The sequence below is a fragment of the Zootoca vivipara genome, chromosome 9, assembly GCF_965207765.1.
Source record: "Zootoca vivipara chromosome 9, rZooViv2.hap1.1, whole genome shotgun sequence".
Taxonomy (NCBI): domain Eukaryota; kingdom Metazoa; phylum Chordata; class Lepidosauria; order Squamata; family Lacertidae; genus Zootoca; species Zootoca vivipara.
In genome coordinates this window covers 51,366,265-51,386,860 of record NC_142592.1, presented here as the reverse complement: position 1 = coordinate 51,386,860, position 20,596 = coordinate 51,366,265, and the positions used below count along the sequence as shown (strand labels likewise).

Genomic DNA, 20,596 nt, shown 5'->3' with positions numbered 1-20,596 from the left:
ACGGATCAGGCCCGTCGGCTTCCTGCCTCCCGCAAAAGCGGGAGTATTTAAAAGGGACTCAGGAGAAGGAATAAGAAACAAAGCAAGGGGGAATTGTCCTTGTTTCTCCCTACACACACACACGAGGAAGCCAATGACAGTCCTACTTCAGAGTAGACCCGTTGGAACGAATGAATCCGAGGAAGACTTCGCTCAGGCACCCGCCCTGTGGAACGCCCTCCCACCAGATTTCAAAGAGAACAACTTCCAGATTTTTAGAAGACACCTGAAGGCAGCCCTGTTTAGGGAAGCTTTTAATGTTTGATGGACTACTGTATTTTAATATTTTGTTGGAAGCCGCCCAGAGTGGCTGGGGAAACCCAGCCAGATGGGCGGGGTATAAATAATAAATTATTATTATTATCCGCTTTTTGGGGGCAACCAACAAAATATTAAAATACAGTAGTCCATCAAACATTAAAAGCTTCCCTAAACAGGTGTATGAATAATAAATTATTATTATCCGCCTTTTGGGGGCAACCAAAATGACGCACCTCTTAAAAATGCTGCCATGGTGTGTGTGTGTGGGGGGGGGGGAATAGTTGGACTTGGAAGTTGGGTCCCTGAAGACCAGCAGCACTCTTCACAATTGCCCTCACAACCCCCAAAGGGCTTTGTGAGAACTATAGATACGTATGAATACAGGTATGTTGCTACCCAGCACAGGAATCGGCAGACAATGATGTCGGAACATAGTTTTGCCCACAGCCGTCCCTGGGTGGGCTTGAACCCCTTAAAGCTATATCTATTAAAAACATACAGATACAGTGATGCCCTGCTTAACGAAATTTCCGCTTAATGAAAGGATTTTTTAGCGGAGGTTGCCTCGCTAGACGAATGCGTTTTACGAAAAATTCGTCTAGCGAATCGCAGTTTCCCATAGGAATGCATTGAAATTCAATGCGTTCCTATGGGCAAAAAAAAAATCAAAAAAATTTGATGCATTCCTATGGGATTCGCTAGACAAATTTTTCGCTATAAGAAAAGACCTGTGGAACAAATTAATTCCGTCTAGCGAGGCACCACTGTACTGTAATTACAATACAGTAAAACCAGCACCAGCCCTTTCATTAAAAGCCAGTTCCCAAAGGCCTGTTATTCCAAGGTCTTCACCTGCCGGCAGAAGGACTGCAAGGAGGAAGCCAGTCTGACTTCTCTTGGAAGGGAGTTCCAAAGTCCAAGAAGAGCCACCACAACCAAAGGTCTGGACTGATGAGAGATGTCCTCTAGCAGCCTCTGGAGGGCACCATATTGGTTATGCCAGCTCTAGCCCGCCCCCAGCGCAGCCTTTGCACAGCAAAATATGTCACAATGTTTGCAACAAACATTACTCTGGCAAAGTGGAGCAACTCAAGATGCATCCTGGAATCAACCACAAGAGCTGTGTGGTCACAGGTAATGTCATCAGCCCTCCCTTGTATGATCTGAAACGAAATTTCCACACACATACACTTTAGAAGCAAACAAAATTAGAAGCTTTATTCACAAATGTATCACTTTCTTATTTTAAGAAAAAGAATAATTTCTCAACAGCTATAAAATTTGTGCTGTCCAGCAGCTAGTGAAGTAAAGCTATCTTCAGGAAAGTCAGGGAACTCACAGAGAGGCTTGAAGCCCCCCCCCAAAAAAAAACACTGCTGCAATTGGCCAAGTCTTCATGACTGGGCTAGTCAACAAAGCAGTGTTTTGTGTTCAGGAAAACCACAACAGGAGTTAACACTTCGACAGGGGCATAAGGTTTACTTTATTTTATTTATGAACACTTTACATAACATAATCTCCAGAACATCAAGGCGTTCTAAAAAGCATTTATAATTCCCTTCCAATGTGCTTGAAACATCACCACCCATCCCAGACGACACTTGGCAAAAATACAGATCAAACCTTTACCTGTCAGTATTATCAGCCACCCACATTAAGAACAGCAGGTGCTCTATCCTGGACACAAAAAAGACAGCCATCAAGGCCAGGCTGTATCCTGTCTGCTATTGCTCATGGAAAAAATAATATGTTTCCAAATATAGACTCGTTTTATTCAATCCCCGTTGGCAGTAGGGCTAACCTGTTGATTTTAGAAGGATCATGTTCATTAGGTCTGTTGAATATAAAATATATATTTTGCATTGGTTACTTTCTCTGGATCTCCAGGTGGGACTTAAATGTTAGTGATGGCAGGGCCCTCCCCAACTGCAAGAAGAACAAGCCAACTGCTGCCTGAATAGTATTCCATTTGAAATATAGCTAGGGTGTGTGTGTTGTTTTTTAAAGTGAAAAACACGAGGTCTTGAAAACACAGGATAACCTAAAAGCTAGAGAAAGGAAATAAAGTTGCACACTCCTCTGATAATCCTGGGAGGGAAAACAAACCCACTCGTTTCAGGCAAAAGGAAGCGACAGACAGGTTTAAAAAGAGATTATGTTGTAATGTGATGTGTAGCAACTATCTCTTACAGGTAGCCAGATTTAGTACTATGACGATCGCATGATGGAAGAAGTAAAAACACAGTCCCTTAAATCTGAAGGTGTCTCTTGTTTCTAAGGGGTGTGTTTTCAGTGATTTGAGGAGCCTAAACCGTCAAAAGCCACCAGCAGTAAAGCTAAACGACCGTGCATTTTTCCCTCCAACCAGACGCTTCTTGCTGTTTGGGTGCTTTGAGTTGGCTCCAGATTCTTGAGGCCTGGCACATTCCAAAAATTTATCCTTTTTGAAGCTCTGGGCAAGACGGGCTGCTCTCAGCTCTCTGAAAAAGAGAGGAGAATTTGGTACAATTTAACACAAGGGGTTGCCAACGTCACACACACATTTGCACATACAGACTTTCCTTACTGCCCATAGGGCCCCCTTCCACTGTTGAAAGTGGGCTAATAAATAAAATGTCTACTGTTGATAACAGAGTAGGTTGTGGTGTAGTACATAACAGTGTGCTTGGTTGAAATGTGGGTGGGCAAAACTCTTGCCACTTTATTGGCTCCCCTCCCCAAAGAATCCTGGGAATTGTGGTTTGTTATGGGGTCTTCTAACAAGTCAACACCCACAACAAAATGGACTTCCCAGGATTTTTGGGGGGAAGCCAAGATGGATAAAAGTGGCATAAGAGTGCTTTAAATTGCATGGTGTAGATTTGCCACAACCTCCTTTCTTCCCTTTGCCCTGCCCACTCAAAACTAGCATGGAAAGTCACAGACCCTCCTCCTCACTTTAAAATAGCAGCTGGAGGTAAATAAAACTGGCATGGAAGTCAGTCTGGGTAATGTCTACTAGGAAGAGGTACCACTCCCAGTGAAGGATTAGGCAGGTGGAAACCCAGATGTCAGAATTCTATGATGAGCAAAATACATGGCTTGGATTTTTTCCCGGACATAAGGCACAGTTGCATTTAGAACAGATAGGAGAAGCATTGCCCATCCAAATGCTGCTGAACTACAACTCCCATAATGGCTGGCCACGCTTGCTTGGGGCCTGGTGGTTGCTGAAGTTCAGTCAACATCTGGAGAGCCAATGGTTCTTCACACCTGATTAAGAACATGTTCTCCCTGCAAAGGAGAAGTCGCTTCCAAGCCAGGCAGTCCAATGCCCTTGTTGTTTGCAAATCTTAATTGGCTACTGAAGCGTGAAGGTATTTTTTTTTTACCTTTCCAGCATGGCAATTTTGAACCTCTCCACATTCAGCTGTTCCTGAAGCTGGGCAGCTTTCCCAAGAGAAGGCCGGAGGACGGAGTGTTTGGTTAGTGCAGTGGCTGATGGCCTCACAACTGGATCAGGATGAATCATCAGCTGATGCAAGCAGGGGAAAGAGATTTTTATATTCAGTGATGCGATTGGGTAATTTTAGGTGCTGAATTTTCTGGGGGAGGGCAGGCTCTTTAGATGGCAATGTGTTTTGGGCATTACTTCAGCTATGTGGTAAGCCTACCCTGCTACATAACTGGATAGCTCAGTTGGTTAGAGCGTGGTGCTGATAACCCCAAGGTCGTAGGTTCAATCCTCGTATGGGACAGCTGAGTATTCCTGCATTGCAGGGGATTGGACAATGATCCTCAGGGTCCCTTCCAACTCTATGATTCTATTATTTGAGCACCCTCCTCATTCTGCTGATATGGCTCATATTATTGATGTGTGGAAATGTCACTGCTCTCCTCATGCTAGGAACTTAGGAAGCCGTTTTATACTGAATGAGACCATTGTCAATCCAGCTCAGTATTGCTTACACTGGCTGGCAGCAGCTCTTCGGGGTTTTAGGCAGGGGTCTCTCCTGGCCCCACCTGGAACCAAACCTGTGACGTTCTACATGCAAAACAGGTGCTGTTCCACTGAGCTACAGTCCTCCCCCAAAGGACACTCACACTGAGCAGTTCTGCAAAGCCCCGCGACAGCTGCTGAGGGATTAGCGGAAGGTTGCCTTGGCGGATGTGATGCCACACGGTGCCGTTGGTAGGCAGGGAACCACAGCCTGCTGCCAGAGAGATGGTCAATGCAAGGGCAAAGATGTCTGCTTTGGGCAGGTAGCAGTATTGCTATGGAGGAAGCAGAAGATTTTAAAAGAACACAAACAGTCAAGAGAGGTTATGGACCCAAGTCTGATCATGTTCAAATCGGCATCTCTCTTCAGGAAAAGGGATTTTTACTGGGAAGTGTATATGTTCCTGCTTCTGCTGAAGCCCCCATGAGCCAAAGAAAGCCCACAGCATTACCTCTTGCAAGACTTCATTCGCCAAAAATCGGCTATCACCCTCTTCCACCTGGGGATTGGTTATGGATGTCACATGTCCAAGGTCCCCTAAGGAAAAGAAACTTGTGAGCCATGAAATGCATTAATATGTGCCAGCGGTCTTTGCAAGCTTTCTGCATTCAGCGAGTCCTACACAAGACAGATTAGTCTGCTGGAGAAACTCAGCATGTGCTACAGAATTTTATTTGATATTTACTTTTATTACAGATTCGTTTGCCACCCTGGGTTTCTTTGGGAGGAAAGACAAGGTATAAATTTGTTGAGTAGGGGAATTATACACCAGGAATGGAGAAACATGTGGTCCTCCGGATGTGGTTGTAGTCCGACTCTCACTAATCCCAGCCAGCAAGGCCATTGATGACAGTTGTAATCCTGCAAACTCTGGAGGCCTCTTCTTGCATGCTGGAACCTACAGCTGGGTTTTCTGGCCTCAGCCTCTCAGTGTTCTAGGCTCACACATACAATATATAATATTTCTTGAGTGAAATGTATTTGTCTACACTTGAGAAGGAAGCTAGCAGGCTGAAGGCAACTTTCGGGTTATATTACTCAAGCCCAGCAAGACCCTGATTAGGCAAGGGCGGCAATCCACCCAACAAAGCAGGAATCAACCCATGGGTGAACTTGTTGGATATGTTCTATGTGTAAAAAAAAAGAAAGGAATACCCCCCCAAACAACCTACATGCAGTTATGTGCGTTCAGTTGATTCTTGCTGAACCCATTCTAATATCTATTCAGGACCTAGAACAGTTCTACTTGCCCCTCTTCCCACTTATTGTGGCCCTCTCTTCCATGGGTCCCATCTGAAAATTTGGAGCAGGAGAGAGAGATTGGTATATACACCCTAAAAACATTCAGGTCTTAGCCCTAGAAGCATGGAGTATTTACGCTACCAACCAATTTTATACACCACATTAGAAGAGGCAAAGCCGTCGTCTTCACTGTCGCTCTCCTCCTGACCAGCAGGCCCAATCAGCTTATGACATATAAAGATATTGCCTGTAAATGCAAAGACAGAAAAACAGCACTGAAGCTTGAAATGCTCACACAGATAAATGGCAGTCTGCATTCCACAATCACTTTCTTGCCTGCCACTAAATATCCAATCCGGGGAAGAGAGGAGTCTAGGAAATGCTGTCAGATAGACAAGTGGATTTCCTTTTGGATGGAGCTATGACTGATTTTACGGTTTTAAGCATCAGCACCCCCAAATTCAAGTGAAGCCTAAGAAGATGTCTTTCCAGAGTTTTCCAGCAATCGGGGTACAGTAGGGCTTGTGTTATTTTATTTCAAAGAATCCGCGAGGAAAGGTAAGTATTGCAAAACTGGCTCCTTGTTTGCTGCAGGAAATCCACATTTAGAATATCCCCGTTGCTATATGGTCTCTGCTGGAAGGTGCCCCAATAAGGGACAGCCCACCATCCCACTAGATCAGGGGTGGCCAACTCCCAAGAGACTGCAATCTACTCACAGAGTTTAAAAATTGGCAGTGATCTACCCTCCTTTTTGGGGTTCAGGTCAAAATTGTTGAGTTTTTTCAGGGAGGAGGTAAAATATTGAGCTTTTCTTAGGGGAGCCACAGTTGTTCAGCTTCTTTGGGGGGAGCCAATGATCTACCAGTGATCTACTGCAAACATCCAGTGATCTACTGGTAGATCACGATCTACCTGTTGGACATGCCTGCTCTAGATAATTGGTTTCATTGCCAAACTGTTTTTACCATCAATATGTTTCTCTTGATGTTTGGTTGAACTATACCAGCCCATTAGATTTAGGCAGCAAAGCCTTTGTCTCCTATATGTGTTTTCACTCACCGTCAACCCTGACCTCCAATCAGTCTTTTCTTCCATAGGCTGAACATACCTAGAGTTCCTTCTGCCTATCCTCATATGGTCCGTTTCAGCTTCCTCTCTGTTGTGGGTGCATAGCTTCAGTGAATTAAACTGTAATCTCAACCCTGTTTACTCAGAAGTTGGTCCTACTGAATTCAGTTGGCCAGGTAATTGGGGTTATGTCCAAGTTAGTAACAAGCTAGGCTCAAGTTTCCCTATTCCTTAGAACAAAACCCTAAACAAGGACTGGCACAGTTCCTATTTAAATATGGTGAGCCCCCGTCCCATCTAAAAGCTCAACTGTGCTTAACTCACTTTTCTCAAAGGGTTATGGCAATGTGCTTATGTATGCCGTTCACAAATATTTGACAACTAAAGCACTGACCAAACTGCGGGAGGCAGTGGAAGACAGGATTGCCTGGCATGCTCTGGTCCATGGGGCCACACAGAGTCGGGCATGACTAAACAACAACAACAACAAAGCATTACTGAATAGAAATGCTTACTGGGTTTGATGTCCAAGTGAACCAGGCCAGAAGTGTGAATATATTTCAGTCCCATGGAAACTTGCAGCAAGATCTCCTTCAGCTCAGATTCTTTGAAATAATCTGATGTATTTGCCTTTTCCAAAAGCACATCTTGAAGGCTCCCACCTGTGGAAAGCCAAGTGATCACAAGCAGACAGAGTTCCTCGCCCACCTGTTCACAGAGCCTCCTTCTGAAGCAGATTGTGCTCTTTTAGAAGGCAGGAATTTACCGGTAGAAGATCTGGGTAACGGTTAAGTGGTAGCCTCACACTTCTGCCTCTTAGACAGAGTTTTGGTTTGAATCTACTAGCTTCCATCACTTGCATTTCAAAGGGTTTTGATTGACAGCTTCTGCATTGGCTCTTTTATACTGTATAAGGAAACTCCCAACATTTGTGCTAGCCAGGCCCCCAGGTAGATTTTGGTTTCTCTCAGTACTGTATCTTTTTACATATCTTAAATTCAGTTTACCACATTTCCATATCAGTTTGTGATGTTTTATTTATTTTTATTAAAATAATTTCACCAGTGTTTTAGTGCTAATTTCTCCCAATGCATATTTTGTATGTCAACCTTTGCAAGCCATTCCCTAAATATACTGTAATTTTGCCTTCTTTTAACCTTATATGTGCATTTTACGGACACCTGCCCTTAGTATATGCATTTTGTACACATTTTGGTTGGAGAACTGGGCAGAAGTGTACATGCAATGGGAACACCCATTTTTTGCAGATTCTTCTGCTCATGTTGAATGAACGCATGTGGATTTGGTACACTGCAGCCCTCGTGCAAGGGTGGTCCTTAATCACACCATTCCTCATGTTTGGTCCTTTAGAGTCCCCAGATTTTGCATTTGGGGTGGAGGTGGGGAGCTTCAATTCCTTATGGCAGTTCGTGAGTCTAGAAAGCAACAGGGTGGCAGCTCATCTTGCCCTTCTGGACTTCCAAACTCCACGAGCATCCATTGACCTCAATTTAAGTACACGAAGGACTTCACAAAGTGCATGTGAATTGAAAGTTTCAGTTAACATGGGAAGTTGAGCAGTATCCTAAGCCCCCACCTCTACCCCCACTGGTATCCTTACCATTGCAGTGCTCATTCTGAATGATCATGTGATCATCTTCTGCCCAAGCCGAGTAATAACGCACAACATGGGGATGATGGCCGAGCACAGCATGGGCATAGACTTCCCGCAAAGCCATTTGCCTAGAGAGAAAGAGAGAGAGAGAGAGAAATGACCCATCATTCAAAGAACAATATTGTTGCAAGATCAGGAGTTTGGACAGGGGAGGGTTAATGGAGTCAGACAAGACTTCCTGGAGAACTTGGCAAAGTTCTTCCTTAAATGGCTGGGAAATATCTGGAAGGGGATATGCCTCTCTACCCCCACACTTAGAGAAACAATAGAAAGGTAAGCTACTGGCAACCCTGAAGTCTCTCACCACTAAGAGATTTCTTTTTGGGTTGGGGGTGGGTGGGGAGGAAATAGTATTGTTGTGGAACAAAAGTTCTTAATTCAATACTAAATTAGATTTAACGGTGCTGGGCACGGACTAAGGAAAGGCAAGCCCGGAATGACAAGGGGAAGGAAAAGGTTCATGAAATGGGTGGCAGATTTCATTTTTAAATGCTTCCAGTCCACTTTTCGCATGACCTTTTCCAATACTTGGCTAATCTCAAATCCAACTTATTTACACACTGGCTAGAGAGCATATTAGACGATGTGCAATGTGGTTTGGGGAATCCAGAAGCAAACATCGCCTTTTGAGCCTATAGTGGGAAGAACAATGACGATATCTATCATGGTCTATTTAAAGAAGGGTGGGGTGGGAGAGGTAAGCTAAGCAGCCGTGGTACAATTTCTAGCGTGATTCAATCCAGAAATTTATTGGCCAATCCACCCAAGGCTCTTACTCATTTCATCATGGTGTGTTTGTTTGTTTGTGTGTGTGTGCATGTGTGTGTTCTGCGGTGGTTACTTACTCATCTGAGGAACCAGCAAGGGGTCTCTTGGAGCGCTTGATGGCATAGACGCACCCATCCAGCCTTTTGACGCACTTGTACACGGAGCCAAATTCCCCCACTCCTATTTTCTCCAGCTCCAAGAATTCCTTCTTGTAGCGGGAAACCATGTTGCTCTCACGTAAGAGGAATCTCTGGAGGAGAGAGAGAAGAATCCACGTAAGTTTAAGGCAGGTTGCCCATCAAATCCCGAGCATGACTTGAAGACCTTGCGATGCGAGGCCTTGGGTTCTGGTTCCCAGATGCAGTGGTGTCCTTTCAGAAATAGCCAACATTGGTTTCCCATCATCCTTGACCGCTGGCTACCTTGCCTGGTGGGCATTTGAGTCCAGCAAGATCGGGAGTTGGCACCAAGTTGGCTACCCTGCTTTGCACACACAGTATAGTATCCTGGTCCGCTGGAAAAGCTTCCTCTCGTCTTCCTGATTTATCAATGAAGGAAGATCACCACCCTTCCGATATGTCATTTCACAAACTGAAAGTGCCCTTGGTGTCCAGAGTAGTTTGCTATGCAGCATAGTACAGATGAAACAAAATTCCCAAGTCGTATCTTGTCCACTTGCAGGGTCAAAGCAGCTGGAGAGGAAGGACTTGGCATGATTTTTTGCAGGAAAAAAAGCAGTGCAAAAGTGAACTATTAAAGACACCCCCCCTTCTTTGAAACCGGTTCACCGCCACCCGCTTTCAAATGGCAGCCTCAGTGTCAACATTTTGCAAAATATAAAGCCTGATAAATCAAAGAACTGCACCCAATATGTATTTATGCCCTTGCAGAAAATGCTATTGTTAGCACCCCTCCTGCAAAACATATATTCTACGACAGATGTTCAGATTTTAATCAATAGTGTTGGCACCGTTTCTCTGCTAAGAGCTTCTAGTAGATCATAGCACTAACCTAGAATTAAACTTGGGAGAGGCACAAACATCAAAGCCTTCAGGGCAGATGGAAATGGATCCAATATGCTGAGTCAAAATACTGCCAGCAGCCGTGCCAACATAAAAGTGCCTGGCCTGCCCCATTTTGTTTCCCTTGGCATGCGATTGCTTTTGACAGCTATGGTCAGCACTCTGTTCCCTATCAGCCCACAACTCTGGCTGAATAATTCGCTCCTTGTGTACGTTATAGCATCAGTGCTGACTCAGAGGCAGAGGGCATCCTATGTGCACAGGAATCCACAGGTTCAATCCCTGTGCTCTCCCACTTAGAAAAGACCCTGACCCAAAGAGCGGCCAATATTAGTCTCACCTGGTAGAAGTCCACTTCCTATGCTCCCAACAGCATTTCAAATTAATGAAGCCTGAAGAGTTAGATATGGACTGGGACAAGTTTCTTACTAAACCACATTACCTGCAAGTTTGCAGGAGTGAAGGTGCTGCCTTAAATCCCCAGATCAAACCAGTGGCCCCCGGAACTCTGTGCTTCCTCCCCCATTCCTGGCACTCTCCAGATGTTTTGGACTACAGTTCCCATCATCCCTGACTACTGCACATGCTAATTGGGCCTGACGGGAGTTTGAATCTACCACCATCTTAAGGCAGATACTGCAAGACATAGACGTCACTTCACTTCTTTGATTGTTATCGATGCTAAGGAAGAACCCTTCAGGTTGTTCTATAATTTATTAGAGTTTACATTATGATGGGGGGGGGGGAGAAGTGGGGACATTTCACTTAACTTAATTGAGGAAGAGACTGGAGCACATTATACGGTCAAACCTAAGCTAGCTTTATCAAGGTTCACAGCAAACAAATACTGCAAGCATTTTGTGTAAGTTGGAATTTGTTAATTTTGGGAATAGAAATTTAGGAATTTGTTGATTTCTGGCCAAGATATGATCAACCCATGTACAGGGTTGCGTGTAAAGTTAGTCCAAAGCAGATGAGACCCGTTAATTTCAATTAACATTAGTAGCTTGGGCCCATTTATTATAGTGAGTCTGAGTATTTTAGTTATTTTTGCTTTCGCATCCCACATTTTCTCAAAGAAGCTCAAGGTAGCATACATGGTGTTCCCTCTCTCTGTATTATTCTCACAACCACCCTGTGAGACGGGTTAGACCAGGCATCCCCAAACTGTGGCCCCCAGATGTTTTGGCCTACAACTCCCATGATCGCTAGCTAACAGGACCAGTGGTCAGGGATGATGGGAATTGTAGTCCAAAACATCTGGAGGGCTGAAGTTTGGGGGTGCCTGGGTTAGACCAAGTGACAGTGCCTGGTTCAAGGTCAACCAGAGAGCTTCATGGCTGAGTGGGGATTTGACCCTGGTTCTCCAGGTCCTAGTCTAATACCTGAAAACCTCCTCCACCTGATTCATTTATGGCAAGTGCATTACTACCAGGGGAATCACTGAAAATGGGCAGGAGAGGGTAGAAATGGAAAAAAACAGGGAGCTGAACTTCCAAGTAGTTTTAAAGCTGAACCAAAGTAAACTTTCAACTTGGCCTTCAGCCTATACCTCAGCTTATTAGCCGTACTTTATAACCTAAAACTGAGATCGGATGCAACACATAGTTTAGTTGTGAACGGTGTTGTTGTTGAAGCCTGTTAAGTAACTGTCTGGTGTTGTAATAACTATTGCCTTGCACCACCTAATTTTTCCTCTCCACCCCATTTCATTAAAATGTAAAACTATAGGCTTTCTTTTAAAATATACAATGAAAAGAAAGTCAGTGATAAGATTGCTCTCTGTGTTACAGTAATAACATTGTCTGCTGCTATAGGCCCACAAACAGTTTTCCCTCTTTCAGTATTAAACCGATAACTTATGGCCATGTTGTTTTTTGTGCACCTGTTTGAAGAAGCACACTACTCACCTTGGCTGGCAACCCTGGTTCCACCTGGCTCTCTTTTTGGCTGGGATCATCCCTGAAACGGTAAGTTTAATCACATGAGGAAGCATCCCGGTTGCAAAGACAAGACACAACTCCCAACTCTATTATTCAGTTTCACCATTTAAATATTTCAAACACCAGCTTCAGGAACTTCTCAAGCTGCGTGAAGTATTTATGTAGGCATTTCCCCATAAGCATAAGAGACCACTAGGGAAAAAATCAAAGGCCACAGAGGCTATAGCCCTCAATTTAGGGTGATCGACATTCTAGTTTACAATCAATTCAGATTTCAAATGAATGCACAGCTGCCCTGACATCTGCAGGCAGAGGGGGTTAGCGATGCAGCATTTTAAACACATGAAATCCAATCCCAGTCTTTGTAAAATCTGAGACACTTGGAAACAAGCATTCATCCAACTCTGACAGACCTGAGGTTAGGGGATCGATTTGCTGATACCACCAATCTATGTTGTTTCATGGGCATAGCCAGGGTTCTTGTTTGGGGGGGGGGGGGCAGAACCAATGTAATTGGTTAGTTAAGTATTTCTGTTGTTTTACTTGATGTAAAGAGGGGCAGCTGCTATGCCCATCTTAAGTTTTGCATGTATTTATTCCTAAGCCTGCCCTGTCCCATTTCTGCAGTAACCTGGCAATTTCTAGTTTTTAAAATGCTGTAGGAAAAATTGTGTTTAATCGTGTCCTTAAACAGTATTTTATCATAACACACATACTTAAATATTTATTTTATATTCCAGTCTATGCATTTCTAAACCAGTTTAACCCTTGAATAAAGTGCTTAAGGCATTTTGGTACATATCTCCTCCTTTTTGAGCTGGCAGTACTGCAAAATTCAGAGAAGTGCAGAATCCCAAAGATTTGTGCTATTAGTCTGGGAGGTGCAGATCGGTTTAGTTTGCTTTAAAATGCAGACCAAATGACATCCTCCACCATCCCTACCTGCAGAGAGCTTAATTTTTAAAATCCTACTTTTTTCCCTTCCTGTGCCTGAAGATACAGGAATAACTCCTGCAGTTGAAAGCAATTAAGCTTCTCAGTTAGCCTTTGGCATCCGAACACATATTGATGCAATGCTGATTGCTTAGTGACAGTTGATTACGCATTGACAATTGACAGCTGTTGGTTGGACCAGTGAAGGCCGAAACCTGTCTTTCCACAGTAGGCAATCCGATTAGATGTACCATGACCCATTGTCAGTAATCTTTTCAGTCAAGTGCCATTATGCTTTTCACTCATACAATACTCCCTGCATGCTAGTTTCCCCAGCTAGGCGTGGCTTTGAGAATCAGGGGTGGGGGGTGGGAGTGGAAGAATAATCTTCCTATTATTTCTAAAAATCATCAACCAAGCAACTGAAACCACCAAGGCGGCCATTATCAGACCCCTAGGCCCCTGCCAGGCTGCTAGGCCCAAGGGGGGGGGAGAGGGCGAGCGCCCGGATCGCAGGTCGCAGCACGGCCTTTGTTTTATGTAGCCCCCTGCCAGGCTGCCGGGCCCCCACTAGGCCCAGGGGGGCAGAAGGGCGACCACCCGGGTCGCAGGCCGCAGCACGGCCTTTGTTTTATGTATGCCCCTGTAAAACAGGGGGACTCTGAGGCTCAGGGGGATCTGAAGGGGGCCTATTACCCTCCATTTGACAGACTAACGCACAGCAACGCGTGCAGGGGCAGCTAGTTATTTCTAAAAATCTATTTTTTGTAAACATACAAAACACACACAGCCTATAATTTAACACTAATAAACAGACACAACGCAGAACGCTTTCTGCATCCCCCCCCCACCTCCATCCAGGAAGATTGCCAATTCTTAGCTTTGCGGTGTGCTCCAATGGTTTAAGAGAGTCACACAGAGAGGTTATTAGAGTGGCGCTTTTATTGATCAACACAGCACTTGCTGGATGTCTCCTTTACACGCAGCAAAGACAAAGGAGCCCTCTTTGGGTTGAGGCAAAGGCTTTCAAAGCTTTCTATTGTTAAGAGAACCTTTCTGCCCAGAACTCCCAGAATCCCGACAGTTTTATCCAATACTCTGCTTGATGCAAGAAGTCCAGAGCAACCCCAACAGCAATGGAGTGTGTTTTGAAGTGAAGCAGCTGAGCAGGACAGCCTCCCCTCACCAGAGCCATGCTCCCAGGAAAGCCTCCAAAAAATCAGGAAGCTATATTGACCCACAAACCCATTGAGCTTCAAGAAAACATCTTCTGCCTCTGATGCTCAAGGCACTATGTCCAGTTTCTGGGGAGCACAAGTATGGAGAGCGCTTTCTGTCTTCCACTGCGAGAATGGGATACTGAACTAGATTTCATTTGAAACACAAACCATCTTGCGAAGAACTGCGAGGAAGGAGGAGGAGTGATCTGCTTTGCATGCAGAAGACAACCCAGGTTCAGTCCCTAGCATCTCCAGGTAAGATTGGGGATGTCAACAGCCTGAAACCCTGGAGTCCGAACAGATGATTCTCAGCTTGGTGGGTCAATAGTCTGGTATGATATAAAGGAGCTTCCAAACCACCCCCTCCATAGATGACTGTACAGCCTCTGGAGAGAATTCTGTTGTGGATTGTAGGGCACATGCTCAGTTCATGTAGCCAGCCCAGTTGGGCCTCTTCAACCACTGTGAAGGCATTTTTCAGAACACTCTGCTGAGACCATATAACACTGGTCTTAAAGAATCTAAATCGGCTCCCAGTACCTTTCCAAGTACAATTCAAAGTGTTGGTGCTGACTTTAAAAGCCCTAAACGGCCTCAGCCCAGTATACCTGAAGGAGCGTCTCCACCCCCATTGTTCAGCCTGGACACTGAGGTCCAGCTCTGAGGGACGTCTGGAGGTTCCCTCTCTGAGAGAAGTGAGGTTACATGGAACCAGGCAGAGGGCCTTTTTGGTAGTGGTGCATGCCCTGTGGAACGCCCTCCCATCAGATGTCAAGGAAATAAACAACTATCTGGCTTATAGAAGACATCTGAAGGCAGCCCTGTTTTGGGAAGTTTTTAATGTTTGATGTTTTATCATGTTTTTAATATTCTGTTGGGAGCCGCCCAAGTGGCTGGGGAAACCCAGCCAGATGGGCAGGGTATAAATAATAAATTATTAATAATAATACCGGTAGTAGTAATAATAATAATAATAACAATAATTGCAAAGGAATGTCAGACGTTTATAGCAGGCAAGCTGTCAGAAGAAGCTTGTTGTTATCAAACTTCTCATTCATGAGGCCCTGCAACACAGTATTAAAAACCAATGGGCTACAAGATGGCTACCCTCATATCTCCCTTTTGCCCCCTATAGAATACAGTATATATTCTTAAGAAAAAACAGAAAACACTCACAGCTCCCCTCTGGCTTTCCTCTTGCCACTGGGATGGAAAACCATTTGCCGATAAGACTCTGGTGTAAAGGGGTTAATGTTAACTAAGGAAGCGGGGGGAGTTTCCTCGGAGTCAGGGCAGGAAGTGAACCTCAGGTTCCTCATCCCTTTGGAGGGGAACTTTCCCACAGGTGAAGGGAAAGCTGTCTTGGACAAGAGGCTCTAGATTGAAAACAACAACAGACAGTCAACAGAGAACAGTGTAGTCCACTAGCATCAACCTGCAATAAAGAGGAAGGTCATAAGGACCATACAGTGGTACCTTGACTTACGAAGGTGATCCATTCCGCGGCGCTTGCCGACTTCATAAGTCGAAACCTTCGGAAGTCAAGGTACCACTGTAAATGCTTGCTATTCCCTAACTCACCAATGCCTGTAACACCACATTAAGAAATACCTTGTTAAGCCAGGGGTAAGCAATGTAGTTCCCCGCCAGATGTTGGATTCTCACCTCCCATCAGGCCTAGTCAACCTGGCCTATGGAAAGGGACCGTGGGAGCTGTCCAACAACACCTGGAGAACCAGTTTCCCCACCTTTGTTATGCTTTGAAGTGCCAGTGGGTTAGGAATGTAAAAGACCTGCCTGGCTACATCAGACCAAGATGAGCTTAAAGCTGCAATAAATTTGATTGATTGGTCCATCCGAGCCAGTGTTAGGATAATGGAAGTCCAGCCACATCTGGAAGGATCCACAATGGCTGCACCTGCTACACAAATTGCAGCTGGAATACCAGAGTCATGTGTAGGCTTTGACTTCCCGTCAAGTCGAATCCTTGTCAGCCATATGGATTTAAATCACAAAAAGGGGGTCTTTCAACTATGCTACTATCACAGTAGGCTATTTTTGGCAGCAAAGCTTAAATACAGAACTGCAGGTGCCAGGAGGATCTGCCTTAACAAGCAGGAAGATGAAGGGGATTTTCTAAATTGCTCCATTTCAAACCTTAAGAGAGCAAAAACGCAATTAAGAGACTCACTCAGGATTGTGTCTTTATAGCTCGCAGAAGCTCCACATCCAAGCCTGGGACTCGGAAGTGACAGAAGCTGCTTTGAAGTAAAGCTTGTTCCTGCAATGCTACTTGAAGTCATTTTGATGGTAAAAATATATACATACACACACAGTATGGTGCCCCCATTAGAAGGAACTTCAGCAGAGACTCTCAACAGTCAACTATTCATCTGAGAGAATGTAGGTGCTGCTTTTACAATGCTAGGGGGAGAAGAACCACTGAAGGTATTTCTATCTACCTGGCCCAGCATCACTTGTTAAGCAGGTGTACAATTCATTGACACCCCACCTTTCCTCCAAGGAGCATAAGGCATCAGGCATGCTTCGCCTGCTCCCCAATTGTACCCTCATAACAACCTCGTGAAGTAGATTCAACTGAGAGAGAGCAGTCGCTCATGGCCAAGTGAAGATTTGAACGTGGGTTTCTCCAGTCTCAGTCTATGACACTAACCACTGCATGGCACTTCCTTTTATAGGTACCATACTATTGGGACATGGGGCACTGGACAGTAGAGGTTAATGGCACCAGAATGACTACAAGTGTTCCTTAACAGTCAGTGGAAAAGTTGCCAGGTATGTCCTGTTAGCCAAGCGGTAAAGGTAAAGGTCCAGTCGTGACCGACTCTGGGGACGCGGCGCTCATCTCGCGTTATTGGCCGAGGGAGCCGGCGTACAGCTTCCAGGTCATGTGGCCAGCATGACTAAGCCACTTCTGGCGAACCAGAGCAGCGCACGGAAACACCGTTTACCTTCCCGCTGGAGCGGTACCTATTTATCTACTTGCACTTTGACGTGCTTTCGAACTGCTTGGTTGGCAGGAGCTGGGACCGAGCAACGGGAACTCACCCCATCGCAGGGATTCGAACCGCCAACCTCCTGATCGGCAAGCCCTAGGCTCCGTGGTTTAACCCAAAGCGCCACCCGCGTCCGACAGCTAAGTGGTAGTGGTTGCTTTCTGAGTAGTTTGAAAATATGTGGAAGGTGGAACTGCCTTTATCCCTCCACTCCAAGCTAAAGATGTAATCTAGGTATGTGTGGGTATTTGTGAAAGGGAACAGAGATGATAGAGGGCTAGGTGAGCATGTGAACATATCTGGGCGGGCTTCAGGTTCATGTCCTCCCCTCTTTAAGTGCAGCTGCACTCAGTAGTCTCTGTCTCGTTTCTATTCTAACCATAGGTAAAGGTAAAGGGGCCCCTGACCATCAGGTCCAGTCGTGTCCGACTCTGGGGTTGCGGCGCTCATCCCGCTCTATAGGCCAAGGGAGCCGGCGTTTGTCCGCAGACAGCCTTTGGGTCATGTGGCCAGCATGACAAAGCTGCTTCTGGCGAACCAGAGCAGCGCACGGAAACGCCGTTTACCTTCCCAACGGAGCGGTCCCTATTTATCTACTTGCACTTTGATGTGCTTTCGAACTGCTAGGTGGGCAGGAGCTGGGACCGAGCAACAGGAGCTCACCCCGTTGCAGGGATTCGAACCGCCGACCTTCTGATCAGCAAGCCCTAGACTCTGTGGTTTAACCCACAGCGCCACCTGGGTTGCCACATTCTAACCATAGTTATGTGTTATGTCCAAACCCTGACCTACTATACTTTAGTATACTACTGTACTTTGGTTTACTGAAACATGGCACACTGATTCTTCAGTTTATGAAGCCAGCTAGTTTCAATATACCACACTTAAGATTAAGCAGGGGGCAGACAAAATGCTAAGTAGCACTTCAATGAAACCAGAAACAGATTTCTGATCTCCTTATGACCACTAAGGAGGTGGAAAGAAAAAAAAAAAAGCCCGAGCCTCAGCCAGGCTCATTCACATAACCCTAAATTATAGTTTAGTGTTATATGTCTAAAACAGAACAGAGGAGGAGATGAGTTTGGGGGCTCTGTAAACTAACAGTGTTTAGTGGTGCTGGCTGCCTCTCTGGAAGTTTGATGTGGGACATTGGAATTTGCAGTTAAGAGTGTTCAGTCTGGTTCTAGGACGAAAGGTAAAGGTAAAGGGACCCCTGACCGTTAGGTCCAGTTGCGGACGACTCTGGGGTAGCGGCACTCATCTCACTTTACTGGCCGAGGAAGCCGGCATACAGCTTCCGGGTCATGTGGCCAGCATGACTAAGCCGCTTCTGGCGAACCAGAGCAGCGCACGGAAACACCGTTTACCTTCCCGCTGGAGTGGTACCTATTTATCTACTTGCACTTTGACGTGCTTTCGAACTGCTAGGTTGGCAGGAGCTGGGACCGAGCAACGGGAACTCACCCCGTTGCGGGGATTCGAACCGCCGACCTTCTGATCAGCAAGCCCTAGGCTCAGTGGTTTAGGACGAAACTTGTCCCCAAATTCTCAGCAGTTCTTGTAATTTGAAATAGTTTTATATTTTTCTGGCCTCATGCATACGGTACTTTAGAATCTCAGTCCACACACAGTTGAACTTATCGTATCGTTTGCGAGCTGGCCTGTGCACTTCCCTTTCTGTGAAACATTTCTCCAGCACTCTGCAGTCTTCCCAGCTGCCCAAACTTCCTGATCTGAGGAAGACCTATGGGATGAGTTGCCTCATGACATCTTCCCATGCTTCAGATTAAAGCACGGGAAGATAGGGAAGCTGGCTACCAAGCACTTGAGATTAGTATGTCAAATGCTTTTGTTCAAGGGAAGTCCTTAAAAAGAGAGTTCTCCACAATCATTTCTTTAGAAGTAAGAGATTTCGCTTAAAAAAACCCCCAAGCATAAACAACTGGAAGGCACCCAGTAAGCAGCCTCCCCAGCTTCCTGTGCTTGGAGGAAAGTCCAGCCATGATTATCATGCTGTTTTCAGGAAGCACACATACCCCAAAACACTGCTGAATGCAGGGCACCAGAGACATGGTGTAAAGCAGGCATAGGCAACCTTGGCTCTCCAGATGTTTTGGAACTACAATTCCCATGATCCCTGACCACTGGCCCTGTTAGCTAGGGATCATGGGAGTTGTAGTTCCAAAACAGCTGGAGAGCTACGGCTGCATATGCCTGGTGTACAGGTTAGCACAGGCATCCCCAAACTGTGGCCCTCCAGATGTTTTGGCCTACAACTCCCATGATCCCTAGCTAACAGGACCGGTTGTCAGGGATGATGGGAATTATAGTCCAAAACATCTGGAGGGCCGAAATTTGGGGGTGCCTAGGGAACGCAGGTGGCGCTGTGGGTTAAACCACAGAGCCTAGGGCTTGCTGATCAGAAGGTCGGCGGTTCGAATCCCTGCAACGGGGTGAGCTCCCGTTGCTCGGTCCCAGCTCCTGCCAACCTAGCAGTTCGAAAGCACGTCAAAGTGAAAGTAGATAAATAGGAACCACTACAGTGGGAAGGTAAACGGCATTTCCGTGTGCTGCTCTGGTTCGCCAGAAGCGGCTTTGTCATGCTGGCCACATAACCTGGAAGCTGTACGTCGGCTCCCTCGGCCAATAATGCGAGATGAGCGTCGCAACCCCACGACTGGACCTAATGGTCAGGGGTCCCTTTACCTTTACCTAGGTTAGCATATCAGACTAGGACCTGGAAGACCAGAGTTGAAATCCCCATTCAGGTATGAAGTTCACCAGGCCCCAGGTCAGTCACTGCCTCATGGCCTACCGCACAGGGTTGTTCTGAGGACGAAATGTGGAGGGGGAGAACCATGTACGCCACTTTGTGAGCCCCTTGGAGGAAGATGGAGTCTAAAAGCTACAGTAGTAGAAATATTAAGTTTTGTAGAATAAAAAAAATGACTCCTCAACCACGTTGAAAGTCTAACAACTACAACCAAAGCCTTGCCTCCCCCCACGCCACCCCGTGAGGATTTTTAAACACAATGTGCCATATAAATACACCCACCACATCAACTTACCTTTGGAGTGTGTGGGGTGTCACAGAGCTGGAGCTTTTGCCAGGTGATGTAGTGCAGCGGCGTCCCAGGATAATCTTCCAAAGGGAGAGGTTTCTTCCTCAGAGATTCCTTACCTTTCCTCACTGGACTTGCCCACGATTTCGGGAAAGAAAGGTCATCCAGCGGCCTCTGCGGGGTGACTGGAACAGGGCAGTTTACTCTCCAGTTCCCTGTCTCCCAGTTTTTCTGAGGGGTGACATGACTTGGCTCTTCCTCTTGCATGCTATTGTCTTCTTCCAACTCAGTGTCTTCTCCACAACTTGAAAAGTCCAGCTTCTGGATGAAGTTATTGCCGCTGCTGCTCTCCCAGTTATCCAT

The 20,596-nt window shown here is 45.8% G+C and overlaps 1 protein-coding gene across 1 annotated transcript; it reads right to left on the bottom strand.

Moving 5' to 3' along the window:
* Positions 1-1,762: 1,762 nt before the first annotated feature.
* On the bottom strand, positions 1,763-20,596 carry WEE2 (WEE2 oocyte meiosis inhibiting kinase). Its single transcript, XM_035128111.3, has 11 exons — positions 20,240-20,596; positions 15,331-15,530; positions 11,969-12,020; positions 9,114-9,286; positions 8,215-8,336; positions 7,109-7,255; positions 5,668-5,769; positions 4,732-4,817; positions 4,384-4,554; positions 3,672-3,814; positions 1,763-2,780 (listed from the first exon to the last, which is right to left on the bottom strand). Exons 1-11 carry the CDS (start codon positions 20,594-20,596, stop codon positions 2,615-2,617), a joined length of 1,719 nt encoding a protein of 572 aa, XP_034984002.3. The 3' UTR covers positions 1,763-2,614.